At 42.9% G+C, this 21819-nt stretch overlaps 1 protein-coding gene across 1 annotated transcript; it reads right to left on the reverse strand.

Annotated features, from left to right (window-relative positions):
- Positions 1-1366: 1366 nt before the first annotated feature.
- On the reverse strand, positions 1367-16382 carry LOC311144741 (uncharacterized protein). The gene is made up of 25 exons (XM_084180837.1): positions 16244-16382; positions 15774-15908; positions 13616-13656; positions 13110-13215; positions 12966-12997; positions 12699-12839; positions 12451-12576; positions 12264-12342; positions 12057-12138; positions 9851-9952; positions 9558-9630; positions 9294-9458; positions 8875-9025; positions 8470-8576; positions 8259-8353; positions 8008-8099; positions 7828-7913; positions 7282-7743; positions 6786-6875; positions 6194-6395; positions 5978-6048; positions 4642-4698; positions 4466-4505; positions 1979-4179; positions 1367-1885 (listed from the first exon to the last, which is right to left on the reverse strand). Exons 2-25 carry the CDS (start codon positions 15892-15894, stop codon positions 1784-1786), a joined length of 4824 nt encoding a protein of 1607 aa, XP_084036963.1. The 5' UTR covers positions 15895-15908; positions 16244-16382; the 3' UTR covers positions 1367-1783.
- Between the last annotated feature and the right edge of the window lie 5437 nt (positions 16383-21819).

Consider the following 21819-nt stretch of genomic DNA (forward strand, 5'->3'; position numbering starts at 1 on the left):
GGGATTTTGTCCCACTCCTCTTTGCAGATCTTCTCCAAGTCATTAAGGTTTCGAGGCTGACGTTTGGCAACTCAAACCTTCAGCTCCCTCCACAGATTTTATATGGGATTAAGGTCTGGAGACTGGCTAGGCCACTCCAGGACCTTAATGTGCTTCTTCTTGAGCCACTCCTTTTTTGCTTTGGCCGTGTGTTTTGGGTCATTGTCATGCTGGAATACCCATCCACGACCCATTTTCAATGCCCTGGCTGAGGGAAGGAGGTTCTCACCCAAGAGTTGACGGTACATGGTCCCGTCCATCATCTCTTTGATGAGGTGAAGTTGTCCTGTCCCCTTAGCAGAAAAACACCCCCAAAGCATAATGTTTCCACCTCCATGTTTGACGGTGGGGATGGTGTTCTAGGGGTCATAGGCAGCATTCCTCCTCCTCCAAACACGGCGAGTTGAGTTGATGCCAAAGAGCTCGATTTTGGTCTCATCTGACCACAACACTTTCACCCAGTTCTCCTCTGAATCATTCAGATGTTCATTGGCAAACTTTAGACGGGCCTGTATATGTGCTTTCTTGAGCAGGGGACCTTGCGGGCACTGCAGGATTTCAGTCCTTCACGGCGTAGTGTGTTACCAATTGTTTTCTTGGTGACTATGGTCCCAGCTGGCTTGAGATCATTGACAAGATCCTCCCGTGTAGTTCTGGGCTGATTCCTCACCGTTCTCATGATCATTGCAACTCCACGAGGTGAGATCTTGCATAGAGCCCCAGGCCGAGGGAGATTGACAGTTCTTTTGTATTTCTTCCATTTGCGAATAACCGCACCAACTGTTGTCACCTTCTCACCAAGCTGCTTGGCGATGGTCTTGTAGCCCATTCCAGCCTTGTGTAGGTCTACAATCTTGTCCCTGACATCCTTGGAGAGCTCTTTGGTCTTGGCCATGGTGGAGAGTTTGGAATCTGATTGATTGATTGCTTCTGTGGACAGGTGTCTTTTATACAGGTAACAAGCTGAGATTAGGAGCACTCCCTTTAAGAGTGTGCTCCTAATCTCAACTCGTTACCTGTATAAAAGACACCTGGGAGCCAGAAATCTTTCTGATTGAGATGGGGTCAAATACTTATTTCCCTCATTAAATTGCAAATCAATTTATAACATTTTTGAAATGCATTTTTCTGGATTTTGTTGTTGTTATTCTGTCTCTCATTGTTCAAATAAACCTACCATTAAAATTATAGACTGATCATTTCATTGTCAGTGGGCAAACGTACAAAATCAGCAGGGGATCAAATACTTTTTTCCCTCACTATATATATATATATATATATATATATATATATATATATATTTATATATCAAAATGGTCTAAGAACATTGGCAGGGTAATTCACGCAGACCCAATATGCAGTGATAATGTATTGGGGCCTATAGCCTACTGCACAAACCTCATTGCTACATAACTGTTTTTAATTGGGTAATGTTGCATAGGCTTACGTTTTTTAAGTCATGTATTTATTTTTTTATCTGAGTGGTAGATCTCAGCTTGCATTTTGACTCAAAGTGATCTTGACTAAGAAAAGGCTGCTTTAGTTCAATTTCAACAGCTTAAAATTCTTCTGAACTATTCTGTATTGAGTGACATCTTAGAATACAGCTATCCACTGCTATCCTCTATCAATTCCAGTAACATCGCTTTCTATGACAGTGATATCACAACAAAATTGGAAAGAACTTTCAAACATAAAACCTGGTTAACCTGTAAGACCACACGTCATTCCAAAACGATTCCATTTACTCTGTGTCCGTGTTGAGGTAGCGGCTTTTATTTCTTGTGGTGATTCCAGAGAAGAAGGTGGCAGGAGGTCCTGTTCCGTCAGTGCTTAGCAGAGGGGCCTGAGAAAAGATCATAACACAAGCTCAGTGGTTCAGTGAAAGAAGAGGACAGCATTGCAGTGTATCGAACACATGTTTTGAGACTGAACTCACCTGGAGTGTTGTTGGCTGTTCATACCCAGTATCTGTCTGCTCCCCTGGACGGTTTCTGAAAGGTTCCTCCTCCACATCACTGTGGTCCGGTGTGGGGGACTTGGAGAGTTTGACTGGATTGATAGTAGCCAGAAGAGCAGGCATGGTGAAACAGGACAGGAAGCGAGCCTTCAGGAGCAGATAGCCTGGGTTATGGCTGAAGCGCTCTGCTACAAATCTCCGCACTGCAGCTACCTGCTGCTGCTCTTCCTGGTTCTCTTTCTCCTCTGGGGGCAGGACCAGCATTGCATTAATTGCCAAAGTCGTTTTACATTTCAGGAGGCCCGACAGGGTATTAAGGCTACTGACAAAGGGGGGTAGGTAGGGCAGAGTGACATCCAAATCCGGAAGCGCAACTCCTCGCTTGCCGCTCAACCACTCTCTCACTTGTGCCGGGTCCTCCATGAACATCAGGTTGGGATCAAACTGCATTAGCTCCGGATTGCGGGGTGGAGAGACACGTTTCGGGGGGTTAAGCTGCACGATTCGGAGGGCTCCCCTCTGTGGGAATGAGGCTGGAAGGGAGCTTGGAGGGACGTTGAGGACTAAAGCCTGCGGAGGTCCAGTCTGTGGTCTAATGGGAGCCGAGATGACAGTGTTCATGCGAACAGAGAGAACAGGTGAAACTGCATTGAGCTGAGGACCAGCGGTTGCCACAGTCTGCATGACTGGGTTAGTTATTCTCACGCTGTTCACTGGGTTGGTCAGTCTTGGAGCAGTGTTGCTTGTGAAGGTAGTGGAGGTGGAGAGAGAGGTTAACACAGATGGGGAGGCAGTTCCCTGTCCTATGGATGAGGCAGGAGATACCATGAGGGCAGATGGGTCTTCAGGGGTAGAGGGACATGGGCAGACATAGGTCATATTGGGAGAGGCCTGTGCTGCAGCAGCATTTAGTGTTAGAGGTACTTGCTGGTTGATAATAATAGATGGACAAGCAGGTGCAAAAGCATTTGCTGGTAAATTCCGAGGTGTCATCTGGATGCCAATGCCACTGATTGGCACAAGTCCAATGGGCGTCAGGACCCAGGCAGTTTGTGGAGGGGACAGAACCACGTTAGAAGGTTGGACAACTATGCTCTCTTTGGGAGGACTTCGCGTACGGGCTTTCTTGCGTTTGGGCGACTCTTCCACTGACTTTTTAGCAATTGCAGCATCCTTGGCCTCCTTGAGGGCCTGTGCTTTCTCAGTAGGTTTGCGAATGCGTTTTTTTCCTGAATGATTCTCATTTGCCTCCTCGTTCACCCTGTCTATTGTAGTTGAGGATTGGATGGGAGCAGGGAGTATAGGTCGGCTGGGGGTAGAGGGTACAGGTTGACCAGGTGTGGAGGGTATAGGTCGGCTGGGGGTAGAGGGTACAGGTTGACCAGGTGTGGAGGGTATAGGTCGGCTGGGGATAGAGGGTACAGGTTGACCAGGTGTGGAGGGTATGGGTAGGATGGGGGTAGAGGGTACAGGTTGACCAGGTGTGGAGGGTATAGGTCGGCTGGGGGTAGAGGGTACAGGTTGACCAGGTGTGGAGGGTATGGGTAGGATGGGGGTAGAGGGTACAGGTTGACCAGGTGTGGAGGGTATGGGTAGGATGGGGGTAGAGGGTACAGGTTGACCAGGTGTGGAGGGTATAGGTCGGCTGGGGGTAGAGGGTACAGGTTGACCAGGTGTGGAGGGTATAGGTCGGCTGGGGGTAGAGGGTACAGGTTGACCAGGTGTGGAGGGTATAGGTCGGCTGGGGATAGAGGGTACAGGTTGACCAGGTGTGAAGGGTATAGGTCGGCTGGGGATAGAGGGTACAGGTTGACCAGGTGTGGAGGGTATAGGTCGGCTGGGGATAGAGGGTACAGGTTGACCAGGTGTGGAGGGTATAGGTCGGCTGGGGATAGAGGGTACAGGTTGACCAGGTGTGGAGGGTATGGGTAGGATGGGGGTAGAGGGTCCAAGTTGGGTAAGTGTGGAAGGCATGAGTTGTTGTCTGGAAGTTGGAGTGGAGGGGACCGCAGGATGTGGGATGGACTGTACTACAGGCTGTGTAATGACAAAGGTCTGAGGAATCATCATCACAAGTTGACTGTTCTGCTGCTGACTGTTCTGTTGCTCGTTTCCCTTCTGGTTCAGCATACTGGCCACTGTTCTGGGACCATGGCGTAGCTTTGGTTTTTTCAATGAAGCTAGAAAAAGTCAATAAAAACAGGGGCATTTACATTAAACTCGCATTATAAATGTAATATCGATTAATAGATTTATTAAAAAATATACTTTGCAGTTGACCATCACTGATCTGAGTACTGAGGCTCTTAGCTAATGTATAAGTGATTTTGGGTGGTAAAAATACCCTGAAAGTAACCAGGAAGTGACTGCCCCTCAGCATAGTAAACGATACAGAAGTAAAGCAGAAGTGGCCGTCACTTTCACAGGGTATGACATATTCAAGGCCATATACAAATATAATGTTACCCTGATTCGCTTCCCAAGATTTGTTTCCCATGAGTACAGCCTGAAACAGATAAATTGACATCACAATTGTCACAATAAGCCCTGTTCAAATTGATTATAAGTAGAAAAATGTAAAACCGTATAAAGGTTGTAAAGTATGATAACTTTTTGTTTATAGTGTGGTAAATTATACTCACTTGTTTGTTACGCATTTTAATTATCTGCTTACAGCCTTCTGCATCTACACGGAGGACCTGTTTCAGATCACAACATTAGAAAATGAGCAATGCATAATACATTGGTCATACTATCAGGATCAGCTGACAATGGATTCAAAATATGGTATTATAATCAGTTAACCTTTTTCAGATAATCTGGGCTGATGTTATGATGCATTCATTGTGTACCATAATAGCTAGTCATGTGCTCTTGATATGCCAATAAAGAACATTTGTTGTAAAATGTGTTCAATCTTTCCTGTATGTTACTGGCCATAATATCTGCATAGGCCTACGTCAGGGGTCTCCAAACTGTTTTGGCCAGCGACCCCATTTTTATATAAAATAATAATAATGTAATCAGCGGCCAATGTTTACTTTTTAAATTTGGGCTATGACAGTCTTTTACAAATCAGTCTGACACTACTTTTGACAGAACAGTATTTCAATCTGAAGGAAGTATGGTTTGAAGTGACTGAAATGCATCAGAAAGATATTGGACTCTACAAGGTGTCAAAAGCGTTCCACAGGGATGCTGGCCCATGTTGACTACAATGCTTCCCACAGTTGTGTCAAGTTGGCTGGATGGCCTTTGGGCGGTGGACCATTCTTGATGCACACGGGAAACTGTTGAGGGTGAAAAACCCAGCAGCGTTGCAGTTCTTGATACAAACCGGTGCGCCTGGCACCTACTACCATACCCCGTTCAAAGGCACCTAAGTACTTTGTCTTGCCCATTCTCCCTCGGAATGGTACACATACACAATCCATGTCTCAATTGTCTCAAGACTTAAAAATCCTTCTTTAACCTGTCTCCTCCCCTGTATCTGCACTAATTGAAGTGGATTTAACAGGTGACATCTATAAGGGATCATAGCTTTCACCTGGATTCACCTGGTCAGTCTATGTCATGGATAGAGCAGGTGTCCTTAATGTTTTGTACACTCAGTGTATGTGTTCCTGAGAGTCTTATCTTTCAGTGATGGGCTCATAATATTTTGTAGCTTAAACGGTTCAAAAGATAGAGGCACATTTTTAGGAAGAAAACAGAACCCCCCCGTTTATTACAACCACATCAAGTGGCTACCGGAGGTTACTAAGGTACACCGGTTCTATGAACCAAGCACAATTTTATTTATTTATTTTTAGAGTTTCTCTCGCGACCCTATTTTCAAATCAGGCGATCGCGACCCCTAGTTTGGGAAACGCTGGCCTAGGAGCTTGCATCCTTAAGTAAAACCTGACTGGCATAATATGAAATGACATAATTGTGCTCATTCATAGAAAGTGTTGTATTTGTGGGTTCATTCCCTACCTGCAGAAAGAACAAGAACACTGGGGTATTGGTGAGTCCAATGCTCTCTGCTCTCTCTCGCACCATGTCCGCTACAAAAACAAGAGATCGTAGGATCAAGTCAAGTCATTGGTTCAGTCCTGAAACAACTCTTATGAAACGAACAAAATGCAAATAGTCATTTTCTACAAGTGAGAGAGAAGTTGTGACTTATTGCCTTGACATCTCATAAAGTACCTTCACGGCGCTTGTTTGAAAAGAGTGGTGGCGGTATAAGCACATTGCCCACCCAGGGAGTGACTGCCAACTGAAGGGAATAGTTGAGAGTGGTGCAGGTTTCACTTTTGGCAGAGGAGTCCTTTTGCCTTGAGGAATTGTGGGGCGTCCCCTGGTCACCGCTCATAGACCCACTGTTTTTCTGCAGAGACAAATACATGGGCTAGAAAACAGAAGACATGCATCACAGGCTTTACAAGGAGAAGACCTCTGTATAAACAAAGCTTCATCTGTGTCATAGATTGATCTAGGTGGGCCATGCAACTAAAGCGTTGAGCACACAACTATGACGACAACATATTTTTTCACTCCCTTCTAACCTTGATTCAACAGTTTATAATCTACGTATTTGTATGAAATGGTCAGATGTATTGATGTATTCTAATAATAATCAACATATTTTATTAACATTTATACGGACAAATGAATAAAAATGTTCCCACTGGAAACATCTTTGTTTGGGACAAAAAGCAATTAAAACACTTGCTTCACCACAAAGAGAGGCTCAATGAAAATATAGATCTTTTTTTGGGAGCGTCACCTGGCGACTTACGTGTTTTGTGGCATTGGTTTTCTTCCAAGCGATTATGTTTCTCACCTCTCCGTAGCACACCTTGAGCATGGCCAGGTCACTGTTATAATCCTTTAGAAGGAACACATACAGAGAATGTCACATGCTACTTTACGTCACAAAGCAGGATCAATGGCTTAGCTTGCTAACTTTCCTACATATTCTAAAATAATAATCATATTTCAGAGTTTATAAACAGAGACACTCACTTTAAATGAGCATGGTGTAATTGACTCCACACTCCAAACAGCTGATTCATGTTTCAATGTTTATTCATGTTAACTGCCTAGCTTAATGATCCTGTTTTGTAATACTCTGATGAAGTCAATATTTATGGTTGCTGTTGCAGAGCCACAGCAGAGACAGTGGGAACAAAATGACAATAGGGACAGGTGTTGAAAATGTGCATAAGTTCTAACGTTACACATAATGGTGCAACACCTCACATGATTGTTTATAAATAAATAAATGCCGGTACCTTCTTTGCTAGGATTGGGGGGTTTTGTCCAATGACAGTGGCAGCAGGCTTGCCAAAGCGGTCCAGGATGGTGGAGCGTACCACTGTGAACTTGCGTGCTGCGGCCTGGCTGTCCGTCGCTGCCTGCTCTTGCATTGTATTCTTGCTGGGCCGTTCAACCATCATGCTCCTCACCTTCCCCAGCCCTTCAAACTCCTTCTCTGGCATGGGGATCCATTGCTCTATGTCTGGTTGGGTGTAGTCTTCGATAATGTCACTTTCCTGATCAGACAGATCAAAGAACTTCTGCTGTTTCTTCTCGTCGTCACTGTCCATAAACTCCATCTCAACGTTCTCCTCCTCATCGGAGCTCGAGTGCACATCATCGTCTAGCCTCATCAGCCTACTCTTGATGCTCCTCACAGCCGCTGTCTTTCTCCTTCTCTGCAATGCTCTTTTCCTTTTGTCCCTCTGAGGTCTGGGCTGTTTACAAAAACAAGACTTAACTGTGTCCAGTGTCACAGATTGAGTTAAGGGGGACATAAAGGCTACATAGTCAACACTCACCTTGTACCCTGTCATTCGCCTCCACTGTTGAAGGACCTGGCAGTCAATTCTGTTGGGGATCTCGGCAGCTATCTTAGACCATTTACCTATAAAAAGGGACAAAATTAACTGTAAGACGATTATTATCAAGAAAGATGATGGATTGTTTTGAAATAGTCAGCTTTCTATAACAGTTCCTACGTCCATATTTCTCCACCAATCGTCTGAGCTGTGCCTTTTCCTTCTCGTCAAAGGGCCCCTTCTTCACGTTCCCAATCAGGACGTCCACATACCTACAGAATAAAACAAAGTTTGTCAGTGACAGTATGTTCTAACACTTTTTAAAGTTTGAGTTAACTAAAATGGGGTGGCAATCAGGGAAATGGTCAGTGAATGTTGTGAGAGTTTGGTCAATATATTGGCATTATCGATCAGTCCATGTTAGTCCTCACCTGTCCCTACACTGGCCATCATTTCTGCCAGGCACATCCTGACGGATTTTCCACCAGTTCCCCACCCCGTATTTAGCCACTGCTCTCAGTAGCATCTGCAACAACAACCAACTTATATTATCAAATAACTATACATATCGGGACTTCTCAAAATGTCCTTGTAACCACATCAATTTCACAACAAAAATGCCCCAAACCCTCCTGACCATACCTCATCTTCTTCTTTAGACCAATAGCCTTTTTTGAGGGTGGGGTCCAGAACCTGAGTCCACCGATACATCAGCTGGCATGAATCCCGGCCCTCCATGAAATAGGAGACTGGAGTAAAACAGAAATCACGGAGAAAGCAAGTGAAATTTCCAGAACCCAACACACAATGCACTACCGCGACAAGCTACAGTATCTTGTATTGAACAAGCACTTTGTCTAGAGAAAATAATTAGTAGAGTAGAGCAGGGGACAGTAGTATCCCGAGAGCTTTACGCCTCACTGGAGCCTTACAATGAAGGGGACATAAGCTGGGGCCAACAATAAGAACAACAGTCATCGATGTGCACAAACAATAACATATTTAATGCATAAAACCCAGGGTGAACACTGGGTGGTGGGGACTTACTCTGGGTGTAAGGGATGTAGTTCCCGATACGCATCTTCTCAACCAGCTCTCTGAGGATCTCGTCCTCCACGCCGCCCCACTTCCTCCTCCTGAAGTCGGTGCAGATGTAGCGCTGGTACGTCTGGAGACACATGAAGGCTGTCCTGTTGGTCTGTGTGTGACAGACAGGGGGGGAATGGATAATACTGAATAGTTTACACATTCAAAGAAATGGGTTGTGTTAGACGTTCAGGGAATTACACTTGATCTACCTACTACCGAGAAACTTAACAGTTCAGTATCAGGCACTTGTCTCTAAACAAAGCCCAATCAATCAAACTGTGCAAATCAGGACTGGAACTAGCACCTCTGGATCCCACTGATAGGAAGGGGTAATGACCATGAGTCATGATTGGCCAATCCTATCTGTCTGCTCTTACCCCAAGTTTATCAGCAATCTGATCCCAGTTGTGGTGTCCATATTTTACAGCGACTTTCTTGAGCATCTCAATTTCGTCTTCCTTCCAACTGGCTTTGTTAATGGAGGGATGCAGGTAGTTCTGCCAAAAGCTTTTTATGTCCTCAGCTTCACGGATGCCTTCAAACTGGATAGGAATAAGATTTTAGCATCAACACTTAAGCCTTTTTAACAATAGGAAAACAAACATATGAATGGGGGAGATGACAGAAGTTACTCAACCCACATCAATATTGGAAATCTTTTGCCAGTCATGGTCATCATAGCGGCCAGCCAGCAGCTCATCCTCCTTCAGTGCACTGAAAGGTAAAGCAGATCCGGCAACAGTTAAACAGCAATGGTTTGACTCAGGAATAAACATTACAATACATATTGATTAAACAATTCAAATCCATCTAATCTCTTCATGTAAAGTGAGAACAAACACAAAACAGACCTGTCTGACAAGATAACCTGACTCATCTTGGAATTAATAGGCTAGGTCATTATTACCCATTAAAGAGTTATGATGGGACTCACCTGATGGCCTCAATGTCCTTTTCAATTTCAGTGATTTGTTTCCGCAGGATTTGCTTTTCCACGTTTTCAGCTTTGACCATTTTCTGTGTAAGGTATTCTACCCTATGAGACAAAAAACGTGTTATTCATGAAGGCCATTGGGTTAATAATAATAATCTATTCAACTTCTATAGCGCTTTTCTTCACAGAAATAATCTCAAAGCGCTTGAAAAAGCAAAACAAACAAGAATAAAACAAAACAGCTATGACAGTCGGTCTGCACTACTATTTTCAGACAGAGTAGAACATTTTCATTTGTTAAAGCCTCCAACAGATGGGCAGACAACAATCCTCATTAAAATGTTAACCTACATTTCGTACACCCTGTGTAAAAATCTGAAGTTTTGCTACATTTTGAAAAGCACAGGAGCGAATAACACATTACCATTTCAAAATCCATCTATAGAAAGTCTACACCCTCTTGAACTTTTTTCAAATGTTGTTACTTTACAAAGTGGGTTTGAAATAGACTTAATTATAATTTTTCCTCAACGATCTACATAAAATCCTCTGTAACGTCAAAGTGGAAGAAAAATTCTACCATTTTTTAAAGATTCATGAAAACTAAAACACTAATATAGCGTGAATAGATAGGTATTCACCCGAGTCAATACATGTTAGTAACACCTCTGGCAGGTGTGCAAAGCACATACATAAGGTTATAAATGATTCTTTTCAAAATTCTTCAAGCTCTGTCAAGTGCTGGGGATCATGACAAGACAGCAATTTTCAAGTCTTGCCATAGATTTTCAAGCAGATTTATGTAAAAACTGTAACTAGGCCACTCAGGAACATTCACTGTCTTCTTGGTAAGCAACTCCAGTGTAGATTTGGATTTGTGTTGTAGTTTATCGTCCTGCTGAAAGGTGAATTCCTCTCCCAGTGTCTGGGGTAAAGCAGACTGAAGCAGGTTTTCCTTTAAGATTTTGCCTGTGCTTAGCTCCATCCTGTTTCTTTTCATCCTGAATAACTCCCCAGTCTTTGCTGATGTCAAGCATACCCACACCATGATGCAGCCACCACCATGCCCCAAACATAAGGCTTTGCATTTAGGCCAAAAAGTGTGCTTCTATGACGTTTTTTTTTTCCAGTATTACTTTAGTGCCTTGTTGCATACGTATTCATGTTTAGGAATATTTTTTATTCTGTATATTTTTCTTCTTGTCATTTAGGTCATTATTGTGGAGTCACTACAATGTTGTTGATCCATCCTCAATTCTCCAATCACAGCCCCTGTAGCTCAGTTGGTAGAGCATGGCGCTTGCAACGCCAGGGTTGTGGGTTCGTTTCCCACGGGGGGCCAGTATGTAAAATGTATGCACTCACTAACTGTAAGTCGCTCTGGATAAGAGCGTCTGCTAAATTACTCAAATGTAATTGAACTCTGTAGCCTTTTTAAAATCACCAATGGCCTCATGGTAACATCCCTAAGCAGGTTCCTTCCTGTCCTGCAGCTCAGTTCAGAAGGACGACTGAATCTTTGGTGGTTTAATACATAATCCACAGCATAACTATTAACTTCACCATGCTTAAAGAGATATTCAATGTCTGATTAGTTATTGTAACCCATCTACCAAATCACTGCCCTTCTTTATGAGGCTTTCGAAAATCTCCCTGGTCTTTGTAGTTTAATCAGTGATTGAAATTCAATACTTGACTTTGGAACCTTACAGATGTTGTATTTATGGGGGAAAGAGGAAGGGGTAGTTATTCAAAAATCATGTCAACCCCTATTATTTCACACAGAGTGAGTCCATATAACTTATGTGATTTGTTAAGCCAAATTTTACTTCTGAACTAATTTAGTCTTGCCTAAACAAAGTGGGCGAATACTTATACAACAACTATATTTTAGTTATTTAATTTATATTGATTTGTAAAACAAAATATGAAAAAAAAATTCACTGACACTATGGAGTATTTTGTGTATATCAATGACAAAAAAATCCCAATTACATCTATTTCAATCCCACTTCAAAACGCAACAAAATGTGAAAAAGGTTCAAACGTTGCAGTTGAAATGTTGTGTTATAGATTCTTCTTCCATAGGCTCAAGGGGGTGTAGACTTTCTATAGGCACTGTACATGATGAATACATTTTTTTATATAAAATACTCTGCAAAGATACTCTTCAGGGGAAAACAATAACCCTTTACTCTTTACTTACTTGGACAGCTTGGGCTGTATCATGCGTTTCCTGCTGTCTTTGATGACAGCATTTATCAGCAGAGTCTTCTGCCACCCTTCCCCTGAAAATACAAAATCCCCAATTTAAAAGTAATCAAGACACCACGTCACATTCCCATAGTGGTGATGTCACATAACAAGGATGCAAGAAGCACTAAGGTCTAACGATTATTATTTTTAGACTCACATCTTTTCATCTTGATGTTGTCAGTAGGTCTGATCCTTTTACTCATCTTCTCCCTGGCTTCTGGATTAGCAGGTGGGCCCTGTGGGAATCGGAGAGGTAATGTTAAAACATGGAGATATACCTTCGACCAAAGCTATAACCCGCTGACCCTGCTCATATTGTACTGAATCTGCAGACTCATACCTACCAGACATGTGACTTTATCTCTGAAATAGGGCTTCAGAAAGCTCCCCAAGAAAAGCTTCAGTGTGGGTTGTCCAGATGTGGTAGCCTGGGGAGTTCCTGTGCCAGACAGCTGAGTCATAATCTCTTTCTGTAGGGAAAGACAGACATTATTACATCGCATGGACATTGCACAGCTTCTTTTAACAGATTCACAGATTCCGTACTGCACCTTTAAGAAAAGCAGTATGCTTTTAGTTGTTGGCCTCTTACTTGTTGCTGTTGATTGTCTGATAATAGTCGCTCCAGCTCCTCTAATTTCTCTTTCAACACTTCCTGATAAACCAGGTTCATTTGCAGACATGTATCTGCGTTCTGGGGTAGGTCCAGCTCCTCAGCACTGTCCTCTTTGCTCTACCAGATGTGGGAGAAAGGAGAGGGCAGGCATTTTACAGACACTTTATATACTGCATTATTTACATCATGTGACAAACTGAAAACTGGAGTGTTAGAATAGTGAAAATGATCATCAATACGAACCGATTCTGTTTCACTTCCTTGGCCATCCTCATCTGTTTCAACACATTATAAAAGAGGTCACACATGGTAGAAATGTATACTAGCAGGAAAACGTATCCATGAAACAATGCATAACATGTTTAAAGAACACAAGGCAAGGGCTACCTGACAGAATCTCAGCATTAGATGCACCTGGGCCAAGAGTGCGCTCCAACTCTTCAATCTCTCTCTGTATTCGCTCCCGCTCTGCCTCCAGGTTCCCCGGAGGACCCTAGAAGAGCAGGTTAACATTATTTCTCAATTCACCTGAGAAAAATCATGGTAACACGGTACTATTGGTGATGACCTCCCGAGTGGCGCCGTGGTCTAAGGCTGTGCCACTAGAGATCCTGGTTCGAATCCAGGCTCTGTCGTAGCCGGCCGCGACCGGGAGACCCATGGGGCGGCGCACAATTGGCCCAGCGTCGTCCAGAGTAGGGGAGGGAATGGCCGGCAGGGATGTAGCTCAGTTGGTAGAGCATGGCGTTTGCAACGCCAGGGTTGTGGGTTCGTTTCCCACGGGGGGTATAAAAAAATAATGTATGCACTCACTAACTGTAAGTCGCTCTGGATAAGAGCGTCTGCTAAATGACTAAAATGTAAATGTAAACATAAATGTCAATGAGTCTTACCAAATCTTCTGGTTGAGATGCATTGTCGTCTGATCCATCATCTGCCAACAGTTTTTAAAAAAACGAATTACATTTAGAAAGCCGTTAGCCAAGCAAACACAGCCAAGGAGTTGTGGAGACTAAATTGCATTCTATGATTAGACCTTGCCTGGCTACCCATCTACATTGCTCCTGCAACTGACGTGTAGCGATCGATAGAGCAGCGGAATTAAATTTGGGGTGAGTCATTAGGCAAGATTAGACATGGGCCCATTTTTTCTAAAGTTATCCATCTGGATTTCACCTATCGATAGGATTAAATGCATAGAAATATAATTAATAGAATGGAAGTTCCCATTCAAGTCAATGGTTCGTTATTTCTATGCATTTAATACTATCCATAGGCGAAATCTAGATAGATAACTTCTGCAAAACTTGGGGTCAGGGTCTCTCTCTGCAAACCCACTGCAACAATGATGCAGAAGCAACACCCCCCATCTAATCCCAAGGATACCACCCAGAGTCCACGGGCCATCACGCTGGCAAAAAGACTAATACAGTGGCGTGTATTCATGGATGCCAACGGAAGCCAGGCTTCCCCAAAACATTTACCCAAAAAATTAAATTAAAAAAAACATACTATAATTTTCTGTGTTTCATAATTTTCCTTAAATTCACAAGAGGCTGAATGTATGTCACTGGCCAATGATTATAAAGGCGATTCTGAACCAACCATTAATTCATACATTGTTGTGCCCCTGGCCTTAAGAGGATGGCAGTTCAATATGTAGCTAGATGTAGAAGGCTGTTAACTAGCTAACGTTGCCCATGAACGGAAGTTAGGATAGCGAGCAAGCATTTTAGCCAGGTAGCCTAGGACAACAAAAAAATAAAAGCATGTACTGTGTGACAGAGTGATTGACAGTTTCGTTAACTTGAAAGAGAAGAGGATGTCACGCACAGAAATCAGAACCATGGACACCCTCATCATATTTAGCTTACGTTGATTGGACTAAATAGTTTTTGGTATCTTTTAGTTGTCACTGTATTAGACTAAGCAGAGGTGATTTTATGACGTTGAAATGTTGAAGTTGAAATGGTGCTGGAATAGTGGAGGAAGCTCCTGTTTTCTTTGCGATTTGCGGTAAGGTAACGTTAACTGGTTATAAATCAATAGTTGTTTAGTGGTCCGAAAATGTCAGACCACTTACTGTACATGCAATATGCTTTGTGGACTTTACTGGACATAGGTTGCTATCTGGTTTTCTGCCACTGTCTTCTTATTGTCTCAGCCTACTATATATATATATATATATATATAATATCATGGTCGCAAGGCATATGAATTAACAGGTTATTGTCGTAGTAAATATATAATGTTATAGCTTGGTCTGACTAAAATCTTGTGCATGACCCATCTTGTGTTGGGCCTTTGTATTTAATACAATGCACAAAGACTTCTATCTTGTCGGCCTTATCAGCAGGTGGCTATGGACAACACCCACGCCATAGGTCTCTCAGTTCTCCCAACTCACGAGTTCTTGCTCTGAGGACATACACACACACACCCCCACACACACACACACATACACACACACACACATCATCATTGTTAAACATACACACACATACACACACACACACACACACACACACACACGTACACACACACACACACACATACACACACGCACACACACACACACACACACATCATCATTGTTAAGCACACACACACACAAAAACCCCCTTCTCTTAGGCTGAACATCTGAAGACAGAGAACCCGACTCAGAGCCAATGCAATGGAGGTGACCTCGACCAACTCATCAGGACCAATCAGAAGATCAGAACTACTAGAATCAACCTACTTTATTTTATTGTATAAAATGTCAGCACACAATGTTTAGGGGCTCGCTCTCAGATATCTCCCTACGAGATTGACGAACGGGTCCGTGCACGCTATTTTCAGATATCTTTACCTCTGAATAAACTGCCTTATATTATACAATTATCCACCTTGTCCGAAAGTCTCTACTTGGTCTCCGTTCTCCAGTAAACTTGTGATCATCAACAAAATAGAGCAAAAAACGCAATTATCACAACACATAGGTTGTAATATGGCTCCCCCAGTGATTTTACCCACGCACCGCTACTGCTTTAATATACTTCAGATACCCACCAGATGAACAACTGTCTGAAGATAGTTCAATTGAGTTGCTTTCGGGACCAAGGGTGCGCTCGAGCGCCAGAATTTGGCGTTCGAGTTTCTCCCTCTGTGCAAGATGGTCATCCGAGGACATAATGGAGGAGACACCTTTTAAAAACAATGTAAAATGAATGATTACAAAACCAGGGACCAATTTATTTAGCACAATAGCCATTGAAAATACAGGAAGTTACAGTAGCTAGCTGACAACATTGGCAGGAAGCAGGGGGAGCATGCTGGAATCCAACCCCATGCGCGAGCAGCAACATAACATTTGCTGGTAACTAACGTAGTTAGTAACTAGCAAACAACACCTGAACTAACCTTGACATGCAAACACAACATCCCTCAACTTCAGCATCCGTCAAAAAGTATGTTCTAATTTAGCTAACTTGCCATGTAGTCTTGACCAGGAGCATCTGAAGCTTGCTAACGCTACTTACCAAGACTGTCATCCAAGTTAACAGATGTGTCTCCTTATGTTATACATAAAATATGATGTGGCAACAAATATATTAAGCTAGCTAAATCCCAATTAAATTGGCTGGCATGCTATTTCACTTGACATCTCTACGCGCTACAAACGACAGGGCTGGAATAACATATTTCCCAGAATGCAATTGAAGGAATCAACGTTTGTTGTTTTTAAAATTATATTATTGTTTATCATGTATAAACAATTTAGACACATATTCAACAAATATTCCTACTCAAATACTATTTCCTTGATTTAAACAATCAAATGTAACGTTGTAATCTTTAAATGCATGAATACCCACAATGCAACACGAGTGCCACTGTAAACGTCACAGCCTTGCACAGAGTCTCTACGCCCTAACAATGGGAGTCGTTGTCCACAAAGCGGCACGGTGGGCTGTCTAGCTCCCGCCTATCCTCTCTTTGGATTGGTTAATACATCTCATTATTGTAATAATATTTGAATATTCTATGAGGGTTATTGACGTCAATAGCCATCTCGAGACAACTCCGATATAAAGTGTTTTTTTCTCAGTTGCCGTGATGTCACGTGCCCTACTTATGTCAGTACACTCATAACAACGTAAGCATTACGAAACTTCTATTCGAGCAAATAAACCTCACGTAGCAAATAAGCCATTCATTTGTGTGTTGACCAATTCGACGCTCTTGTTGGCCTCCTTACAAAAACTAATTGCTTGAAACAACGAAAAAACGCCACCTGCTGGAGGAAGATAGATTTTCCTCCGAGCTGGGCCTCTCTTCCTCTTCCTCTCTGTTGAAACACAAGCTTATCAAAGCCACCACACAATTGTGGCAAACTCAAATCAAATTGTATTTGTCACATGCGCCGAATACAACAGGTGTAGACCTTACAGTGAAAGGCTTACTTACAAGCCCTTAACCAACAATGCAGTTTTAAGAAAAATAAGTATTAAGTAAAAAAAGAAAAAAAAGAGCAACAGTAAAATTACAGTAGTGAGGCTATATACAGGGGCTACCGGTACAGAGTCAATGTGCGGGGGCACAGGTTACAGTACCAGACAAAAGGGTTTTTCATAATTTTTACTATTTTCTACATTGTAGAATAATAGTGAAGACATCAAAACTATATGAAATAACACATATGGAATCATGTAGTAACCAAAAAAGTGTTAAACAAATCAAAATATATTTTATGTTTGAGATTCTTCAAATAGCCACCCTTTGACTTGATGACAGCTTTGCACACTCTTGGCATTCTCTCAACCAGCAGGAAGCTTGGCTCCAGTGATGTACACTACCCTCTGTAGTGCCTTGCGGTCGGATGCCGAGCAGTTGAAATACCAGGCAGTGATGCAACCAGTCAGGATGCTCTCGATGGTGCAGCTGTAGACCATTTTGAGGATCTGAGGACCCATGCCAAATCTTTTCAGTCTCCTGAGGGGGAAAAAGCTTTGTTGTGCCCTCTTCACGACTGTCTTGGTGTGTTTGGACTATGTTAGTTTGTTGGTGATGTCGACACCAAGGAACTTGAAGCTCTCAACCTGCTCCACTACAGCCCCGTCGATGAGAATGGGGGCATGCTCAGTCCTCTTCTTTTTCCTGTAGTCCACAATCATCTCCTTTGTCTTGATCACGTTGAGGGAGAGGTTGTTATCCTGGCTCCACACGGCCAGGTCTCTGACCTCCTCCCTATAGGCTGTCTCATCGTTTTCGGTGATCAGGCCTACCACTGTTGTGTCATTGGCAAACTTAATGATGGTGTTGGAGTCGTGCCTGGCCATGCAGTCATGGGTGAACAGGGAGTACAGGAGGGGACTGAACACTCACCTCTGAGGGGCCCCCGTGTTGAGGATCAGCGTGGCAGATATGTTGTTACCTACCCTTACCACCTGGGGGCGGCCCATCAGGAAGTCCAGGATCCAGTTGCAGAGGGAGGTGTTTAATTCCAGGGTCCTTAGCATAGTGATGAGCTTTGAGGGCACTATGGTGTTGAATGCTGAGGTGTAGTCAATGAATAGCATTCTCACATAGGTGTTCCTTTTGTCCAGGTGGGAAAGGGCAGTGTGGAGTGCAATAGAGATTGCATCATCTGTGGATCTGTTGGGGCGGTATGCAAATTGGAGTGGGTCTAGGGTTTCTGGGATAATGGTGTTGATGTGAGCCATGACCAGCCTTTCAGTGCTATGGGTCGGTAGTCATTTAGGCAAGTTACTTTAGTGTTCTTGGGCACAGGGACTATGGTGGTCTGCTTTAAACATGTTGGTTTTACAGACTCAGTCAGGGACAGGTTGAAAATGTCAGTGAAGACACTTGCCAGTTGGTTAGCGCATGATCGGAGTAGAGGTCTTGGTAATATGTCTTTCTGAATGTTGACTTGTTTAAAGGTCTTACTCACATCGGCTAGGGAGCGCATGATCACACAGTCATCCGGAACATGCTTCAGTGTTGCTTGCCTCGAAGCCAGCATAAAAGTAATTTAGCTCCTCAGGTAGGCTCTTGTCACTGGGAAGCTTGCGGCTGTGCTGGAGCAGTTCAACCTGAGAGAGAAACTGGTGGGGATCTTGAAGAGAGAATGGTGCAGAATTTTTCTGGGGGGAGGGTGGTCCAAAATAGGGGAGGGTTGTCAAACTGTTCTTATTGATTTGGGGAGGATTGCGTGTTTTTTTTATTGGGCACAGGGGAGGGTAGTGCGTATCCTACCCTCTACCCACCATTCATAGTGACAATAGTGGTAGGTGGCTCGTTTGTCCAGATCTGCAATAGGCTAACTAACAATCATACCACGTATAAAAACATTCAAAGCGGCATACATTTTTTATATGAATCGACTATAACAAATAGGAATAGCTGATAGGCAGCCAAGACGCCAGGTGCATTATTGAATATTAAAGAACAGTGAAGACATGAGACACACTGCTAAAAAATCTCCCCTGTTGATCTTCTTTAGGGACAATATAATTATCCTACCTAGACTAGCCTACAACACCACAATGCAATGAATAATTTCATAATTGTCTTCAAGTAAGTACAACATTCTAGCCTACTCTAGGCTGCAGTGAAAATTTCATTTGAATAACTGCGCAAAAGCCCTGTGATTCTACTCTCGACAGTTTATAAGGTCTAGAAAGGCAAAGTAGCAGGCCAGTCTGTCTGTATTTTTACTTCTGATACGCTGTCTGTTGCAGATTATCATTATCAAGTCGTCCTATAGTAATGTTGCCACATATGCACCCGGCAGGACCAGTTATTCAGGAAGCTTAACACACACTCTGCCTCCTCTCCAATAGAGCGGCTATTCCTTGCGCTCCTAGAACCTAACGGTTCAATATAGGCGAAATATTTATCATTACACTTTTTATATGTATTACCTTTCATATGTGTCATAAACACAACCAGTCACAATGTTTTAATCTGATTAGGCTACTTCAAAAGTATCACGTAGGCATGCGCACGTTCATCCAAAATATAATTCCAGCATCCTCAAAATGGCTTCACATTAACCAGGTTTCCATCCAACCTTTTTATGCGAGAAAAGTAGCCTACATGTCTGATTTAAACAAAAATCACCACAGTTTATTAGGCTACAGATGAAATAAATTATGATGAACTTCAGAGTGGTGAAAGTGCACAGTGATGAGGTTGATGCTCCTTTCAATAAATATCGATGGTCTTATTCCGGTGACATGATGATCGATCCCTGGCTGCCATTTGACAAATAAAAATAATCATTTTTAGTGACTAAACCATCAGTATGCCTACAGTTGAAAATGGGTTGGAAACCCATTTAACTAGTGTTTTTTAATCGTTACATGGGAATTTAACCTCAAATTGTATTTTATGTGCACTACGTATTTACGTACATACTTTTATCTGCAACAAGTCAATTTGATGTAAACACAACTCTGATGGGAAAATGCACCAGGGTTTCCCTTAGCTGGTAATTGCCGGCATTTGACATAAGCCGATAAATAAAATTGTAGCAGGCCAAATTGTCCAGGAGAGGCTGTCTATCATAGCCTACACCCCAAATTCGCGCTTCATCAACATTCTCTCACGCCTTACACGCACCTGCTACTGAGGAGAGAGAGCCCAACAGAAGAGCCTTGGCCCAGGCTACTGTTGATTGCAAAGATGGAGGCCTTTTTCATTTAAGTAAAACAAAAGTTAGAGGAAAAAGAGTATGCCTATAGTGAAAAGCCTTTAATATAAGTTTTTATATTGTAGTGGACTAAAATGAGAAGAGTGCAGGCTACTGTGCAACTCCCTATTCAGGTAAGATGCAATTTTGGAACTTAGATGTATTTATAATAATTTGTTTGATCATTATTATTATTGCATATCATTGTTATTAGTGTAAGCCTATTTATTCATCTAAACCAGTTCTTTAAATATGCAAAACCTGTTTTGTTTAATTCTGTTGAGACATTTTCATTGGCTAAATTAAATTAGAAATGTGCATATGGTTTTTATGCACATTTTTGAATATTTGCATGAAAATCTGTCGCCAATTGGATGGAAACCTATAGACACTCTAAAGACTCTGGCAAGTGCGCTAGTCCAGTGTCACTTTGATTATGCCTGCACATCATGGTTCACCAGCAGCCCCAAACATCTAAAGAATAAGCTACAGACTGGGGTTGAATATTTTCCCGGTATTTTACAAATGTTCCATCCCGAGAATAATCCCTTTTCTCCCAGGTAACCTTCCCGTCCCGTATTATGGTCTATCATCATAACTCTCTTTCACTGTGTGTGAATGTGTGTTTCAGTGAATCTTGGGTACCCAACCAAGCCGTGTATAAAATCGAGCAAACTTTTGTTAAGGTTTGGTGTGGCTATTATTAAGCTTAAGCTACTGCAAGCCTATGATATGAAGGCAGTGTGCACCTGCGCTCCAACTGACAGTTGACTCAGACAGCCATGCAATCTCCATAGACAAACATTGACAATAGAATGGCCTTACGGAAGAGCTCAGTGACTTTCAACGTGGCACCGTCATAGGATGCCACCTTTCCAACAAGTCAGTTCGTCAAATTTCTGCCCTACTAGAGCTACCCCGGTCAACTGTAAGTGCTGTAATTGTGAAGTGGAAATGTCTAGGAGCAACAACGGCTCAGCCGCAAAGTGGTAGGCCACACAAGCTCACAGAATGGGACAGCCAAGGGCTGAAGCGTGTAGCGCGTAAAAATAAAAATTGTCTGTCCTCGGTTGCAACACTCACTACCCAGTTCCAAACTGCCTCTGGAAGCAACATCAGCACAATAACTGTTCGTTGGGAGCTTCATGAAATGGGTTTCCATGGCCGAGCAGCCGCACACAAGCCTAAGATCACCATGCGCAATGCCAAGCGTCGGCTGGATTGGTGTAAAGCTCGCCGCCATTGGACTCTGGAGCAGTGAAATGCGTTCTGTGAAGTGATTAATCACGCTTCACCATCTGGCAGTCCGACTGACAAATCTGAGTTTGGCGGATACCAGGAAAACGCTACCTGCCCCAATGCATAGTGCCAACTGTAAAGTTTGGCGGAGGAGGAATAATGGTCTGGGGCTGTTTTTCA

The sequence above is a fragment of the Coregonus lavaretus genome (assembly GCF_964263955.1).
Source record: "Coregonus lavaretus genome assembly, chromosome: 17".
NCBI classification, from domain to species: domain Eukaryota; kingdom Metazoa; phylum Chordata; class Actinopteri; order Salmoniformes; family Salmonidae; genus Coregonus; species Coregonus lavaretus.